The 6,495-nt window shown below is 40.2% G+C and overlaps 1 protein-coding gene across 1 annotated transcript; it reads right to left on the reverse strand.

Annotated features, from left to right (window-relative positions):
- Window positions 1-1,040: 1,040 nt before the first annotated feature.
- GCNT4 (glucosaminyl (N-acetyl) transferase 4, core 2) lies at window positions 1,041-2,444 on the reverse strand. The gene has a single exon (XM_006901437.1). The coding sequence runs from the start codon at window positions 2,442-2,444 to the stop codon at window positions 1,041-1,043; it is 1,404 nt and encodes a 467-aa protein (XP_006901499.1).
- Between the last annotated feature and the right edge of the window lie 4,051 nt (window positions 2,445-6,495).

The raw sequence follows: 6,495 nt of genomic DNA on the forward strand, positions 1-6,495 counted from the left end.
TCTGAACTCGTAATCTGTTCTCTGGTGGCCTACTCGCAAGAAGCTGCACTGCAATTCCAAAAGCACACGGTTCTAGGACAGCAGCTGCTCCGCAGGAGAAGGACTAACAGTCTCCTCCCATGTGATTAACTGCCTCTGAAAAGCTGGAGAGTCAGCTATGGGTCAGTTCCAACTTGATGGGACAAAACAACACAACAAATGTGTTTTACAGAAAAAGCTGAGCTAATAATGAAGTCATTTGGGACACCATTGTGCACATGAGGCAAAAGCTGTACAAATCCTTTTGTTGCACTTCAGGGACCAGCTATCCAGTCCCTCTACTTACCCACCCAAGCTTTATCGTGTTAACATTCACACATTATTAGTGCCCCATGGAGAGTTTCCTAACCCTGAAAACTGAATAAGCAATGCACAAAAAAATAAATTACATTTTGGCAAAAAGGAAATCGGACAATTCCTTGAGCTCTTCTGAGGTAGTCATGTCTCTTCTCCTAGTCCTTTTACAGTTTAGGAAAATGTATCCAGACAGTTGAATTTAAGAGACAAAGGAAGTATTCGTAACTGCACTTAAACACTATTCTGAAATGGTGGGTTTATATGGCTTCATGATTGTCACATCCTTCAAAAGCTTTTCACAAAAAAAAAAAAAATGCTTTTCACAAGATTCTTGATGGTTATGCAAAGAAACTAAAGAGATGGAAGTTGCTGCTTGATTAGAGAAAGCCACTGTATCTCAAGGGCATTTTGTAACTTATTACAACTTGGATTTAATTCTTATGTGTTTGCTAAGAAAGTCCCTGGCATATAAGAGTGTTCAATAAATATTTGACTAACTGAATGTTTAAGCCCTGTGAGATTACATACAAAACCAAATATTTATTTAAAAAAAAAAAAAAAAACCAACCAAGTGCATAGTAATGATCACCAGGCTAGGCCACCTTCCCTCATGTGTGAAACTTTTAGACAAATTTCAAAGTATGAAAGGATTAAGTTCAAATGATACTGTGCATGGTTTTGCATATGAGTCCATATTAATGCTACTAATCAGATAGCCTCTTGTTTCCATTACGATTTTTCCAAAACAAGGGGACCACAGGAGTTTTATCCATAAATACCTTTCCTGAGGACAAAGTGATCCACTCTTTCTGCTGTTCTTCAAGCTTTTCTGCTAAGCACTTAATCAACACAGGATCAACCTTTGAGTCAAACTTATTAGCAAACCAGTGCCCATCTTTGATAAGCCACCTTAGTTCTGCGGTTCCATAGATACACACACTTCGGAGGTGGGAGCCGGTACAACTGGGATAGAGAAAGCCTTCGTGGTAATTCCACTTGACAAGGCGAGTCTTACTCTGCAGGTCAGTTACATCCTGGGCAGACCTGGAAATCCCCCCAGGAATCCCTGGTACCCGGATCAGCGTTGCCCAAAAGTGCTCATCAGGGGAATATGTATCTCTAGACCAGGCAAAAAAGTCTTTAACAAGGGAATTGTTGAAAATATATTGTACAAATGCTTGGCTTAGGACAAAATAAGCACTGCCAACAAAGATCTCAATGTTATGGGGGGGTGCTTCCTTGGAGATGTTTGTCCTCACCGGTAGCTTCACATATTCATAAGGCACCTGTCTGAGTTCATGGTGAAAAGTGAATCGTTCCTTTTTGCTGGCTGGGGGTTTCACCGTCTCTAGCATGTTTGTGCCATCAAGTTTCTTCAACTCAGACACTAGTTCAAAGTTTGATTTCAAAGGGAAATCCTGCCCACACAGGTTGATAACGTATTTCCATTGCACTGAAGACCGGAGAAGGTCTGACAAGCAATTTAAATCCGCTTGGAGCCTGGAAATGTGAGCGTATTCCACCACTTCTAGCTTGGAAGCAATGAAAATATTGGGGAAGCACTTTGCTAAATTGTTCATGGCAATTTTGAAGCTATCAGAAGATTTCCGATCATAATGGATGCAGTAGATATTGTGTGGGCTATATATGGCGTGGATAAGCCTTTCCACCATAATGGCATCTTTGTGAACAACCAAAGAATAGGCTATTGGGAATCTCATCTCCTCCTTTGACACAAGCTTCTGATGGTACCTTCTTATGGCCTGATAAATCTCACAATCACCAGTTACTGCCACCACATCATCATCATCCAAGTCGATGATGTCTTGTCTTCTTATTTCCAGACTCTTCCCAATTTCCAAGGGCTCCTGTTCATAGACACCTGAACAGTTAACGTCATACTTGTCTTCATACTTCACGTGGGTGTATTTGTTTCGCACAAAAGGTGAAGTGCTTAAGGGGTACTCAACTAAATAAATGTCTCTTTGTGGAAAGAGCAGTCTTCCCACATTTAAAAGTTTTAATATGGAGAACAGCCACAGAGTCAAAAACAAGATGAAAACTTTCTGTTGTAGTGGGTATTTAAAGCAGCATTTGAATCTCTTCATTCTGTAAGAAAAAGGAAGAATTCAGTTAAAATAGTAAGAGAAAAACAGTTTATCTGGCACCCATCAGGTGCCAGGCGGAGTGGTGAACTCAAAATGAATAAAGCAAGGCTTCTGCCCTTGAAAGAACACAGCAAGGAGAACACAAAAGTGAAGAGAATGATGAGATTTTTACAGTGTTAGTTTTGTGAGATCTTGGTTCCAAATGGAATGGAAAGTAATGTAAACTTTCTCTTAAAGCAGAAGTACTATCTAATTGCTTCTCGGCCTTCTGGCTAAGCTCAAGTGTAGAAGCACCATCTATCACTGGGTGGGAGACTTGGTAACACAACAAATTAAGCTTGGGGCTGTTAACCCACAGGGGAGCTGTTAACCTTAGGGTCCACCAACTACTCCAAGTGAGAAAGACGAGGCAGTGTGCTCCCACAAAGATTTGCAGCCTTGGAAGACCTGCAGCACAGTGAAAGAGGGTGTCTATTTTATAGGTCTTACTGGTCTATTCTACAGGCTTTCTGTGAGTTGGCATAGACTTGATAGTGGGTTTATTACTCTTCTGCTTAGAGGAACTGCTCTGGTTCTTACAATGTGTGGAGAACTGGATGTCATCATGTGGCCCTCAGAGATGCTAAGGGCCCACCTGAAGCCAAAAAGAACATCAAGTTGATTCCTTTGAATCCTGACTGGAACAAGGTGTGGTCAGGTTGGGAAGGCCTGACAAACCCAACCTTTAAAACAGGAGTAGTGAACCAACACCCAAGGACTTATAAGAAGGTATTACCAACTTTAATAATTTGTAAACCTTTGACAAACCCACCGATGTCCTGTATTTTTTTATTTTGTTAGCTCTCATACAGATTTACACAGGGATTACAATTTATCCCTGAAAACTGAAGGCGTCTGACTCTCATTAATAATATAGGTAAGAAGGGGAAAAACACCATAGAAGATCAACAGAGGTTGGAAGAACCGTGATATCCCCTCTTTCGAACTATCTCCCTAAATACTCTTTGAACCTAAAACTAAAGCCAATTCCAGAGGTCACCTTCATCTAAATAATTAGTTGACTTATAAAATAACAATAGCACCTGTAGTCTCTGTTCCCTTAAATAACCATATGAGACCAAATAGTCAACGTTTACCATAAAGCAGAGATAAGATGGTAAGGAGGGGTAAACAAACTAGATTAAAGGAAAGAAGACAAACAGAACAGAAATAATAAGAAAGGTGATGCATTGTGAAAAATGCAACCAGTGGTACAGAACATTTTGTGTAAAAACAGTTAAATTGTACCCTCACTTTCTATGCAAACTTTTACCTAGAACACAATGAAATATTTGCTTAGGGGAGTACTTTGGTAATAGTTGACAGTTTTAATGAATCCTTTTTTTAAAACCAAGAATTCCAATTCTGAGAATTACCCTGAAGATCTTATGTATATGCAGACAAGGAGGGAACAAAGAAGGTTTCCTGCAGATGCTAAAGACAGAAATACAATAATGCATTGATTAAATTGCATCTATTCTATTGGGAAGATGCTAAAGACAGGTTCACATGTCTGGGCTGATGTGGAACAATTTTCAAGACGTATTGTTTTGTTTTGTTTTTTATTGTTTAGTAAAAGATGTTTATTAAGACAGTTTGGACTGAGGAATGTGTCCAAACCAGACGGAAATAGTCACTGCATCAGCACTTGGAAAACAACCTAAGTCTTATATGTTGGAACAACTGAAATTTATAAAATTAATACCTGGCTGAAAGACAATCAGGGACTTTAAAGGTGAAGTAAGATGGCCTTTGCAGGGACAGGTGATTAGCAGATAATGAGACTGCATGATTGCTTAAGGTACATGCCCTTCAGGCTGGTACAGAATGACCTCAGGATGTCAACAGGATAGGTGTTTCTTGTAACCCATTAGCAAGCTTGCTTGCTCAATCATGTCTGTATCTGGAGGTACATCAGGACAAGTGGGGCACAAGCTGCATCTTAGACTATGACAAAGACCTGAGGGAATAAATTGGGTTATCCTACACCATCAAACTTCCTTCTGTGTTATTTGCTAGGGAATATGTAACTTATTTTACTATTTTGAACTAAGAATCTATGTGGTGGCTACTCTGCTTTAAAGCAGCATTAAGTAGCAAAATTATAATTTTCAAGACATATTGTAAAGTGGTAAAATACATAACTGTAGCCAGGAAATTAAAAGATGTATTGTGATGGGAAAGTCTGCTTGAGACCTCTCCAAAGTACTGAAGAGCAATGGTGTCACTCTGGAGACTAAGGTGCGCCTCATACAGCCATGGTCTTTGCAGTCACTTGCATCAGAGAGCTGGACAATGATTAGGGAGGATAGAAGGAAAATTGATGCCTTTGAACTGTGGTGTTGGAGATGAGTATTGCATATACAATGGACTGCTAAGAAAATGAACAGGTTCATCCTGCAGAGGATTAAATCAGGCTGCTCCTTGGAGGCAGATGTCCTGCTTGGAAGGGTTGCAGGACAGAGCAGGAGAGGAAGATTGATTGAGTGGATTGATTCAGTGACTGGGGTAGTGAGGGTGTGTCAGAGACAGTGAGATTAGCACAGGATAGAGTACTGTTTAGGACTGCTGTACATAGGGTCGCTATGAGTCACAGGGGACTTGATGGCACATAACAACAACAACATCATATAGTATAATTGCATTATATTAGCAAAAGGTTACAACACACTAACACATACTTGTCTATTCACAAATCAGCAAATGTTCCTAAAAGACGAGGCAAATACTTTTTTGCTCTGTGAGTCATAATGTCTGTGCCACAACCACTCACCTCCACCATAGAGTAGGGAAACAGCCACAGACAATACATGCACAAATAAGCATGGATATTCATCAGCAAAACTTTATTTACAAAAGCAGGTGGCTGGATTTCATCACTTCCTGGCAGTGTTTTTCCAGAAGCTGTTATACACACAACACGGATAATAGAATCAATCTCAACACATAATGACCCCATAAGCCAAGCAGAATTGCTCCAGCTTTTCTTGTTTGTAATCTTTGCAGAAACAGATCATGTCTTTCTCCTTTGGAGTGGCTGTTAGGTTTGAACCACCAATCTTTTGGTTAGCAACTGGGTGACTAATGATTATATCCCTAGGACTCTATGAGCCTTTTTAGAATGGAGTACTACTTAATGCTGAATACTGTTTGTACTATTTTTAAAACAGTATAACACTTTTAAAAATAAAATCAAGCTAAGTGAGAGAGATCATACTGTATAAGGAATTGTCAAATTGTTTCTTCTTCATAGTGACCATGGTATATCGAACTGACAGTCTTGTAATAATACTTTTCATCAATCCCAAAATTGAAAGGCATCAAATCAAATCAAATGCCTTATCAATTGTCTGACTTTCACATGCAAAAGAAACGACTGAAAATGTCATGGCTTGGATCAGGTGTGCCTTAGTCTTTAAAGTGACATCTTTGCTCTTTAGCACTTTAGACAGATCCTTAACAGTAGATTTGCCCAAAGCAAAATTTCTTTCTGTTTATTTTGCTAACATAGTGTTGACTGTGGATCCAAGTAAAATGAAATCCTTGACAACATCAATCTTTCATGATGTTGCCTATTAATCCAGCGATGAGAATTTTTGTCTACTCGATGTTGAGAGGCAATAGATATTGTTGTTGTTATGTGCCATCGAGTGGCCTGCGACTCATAGCGACCAGATGGGCACTCTCCTCCTGTGCAATTAACTGCCTCTGAAAACCTGCTGAAGAGTCAGCTATAGGTTGGTTCTGACTCTACAGCATACAAAACAATTCTTGATCTTCTGTAGCAAAAGTTTCAAGTCCTCTTCACTTGCAGTAAGCAAGGTTGTATCACTTGCATAATGCAGGTTGTTGATGAGTCTTCCTCCAAAGATGCCATATGATTCTTCATAGCGTCCAGCTTCTCAAAGATTTGCCACCCATCCAGCGCGGCCGGAACCCAGCGCGGCCGGAACCCAGCGCGGCCGGAACCCAGCGCGGCCGGAACCCAGCGCGGCCGGAACCCAGCGCGGCC

The sequence above is a fragment of the Elephantulus edwardii genome, unplaced genomic scaffold (genome assembly GCF_000299155.1).
Source record: "Elephantulus edwardii isolate Elephantulus edwardi_28Jun2011 unplaced genomic scaffold, EleEdw1.0 scaffold00326, whole genome shotgun sequence".
Lineage (NCBI taxonomy): Eukaryota > Metazoa > Chordata > Mammalia > Macroscelidea > Macroscelididae > Elephantulus > Elephantulus edwardii.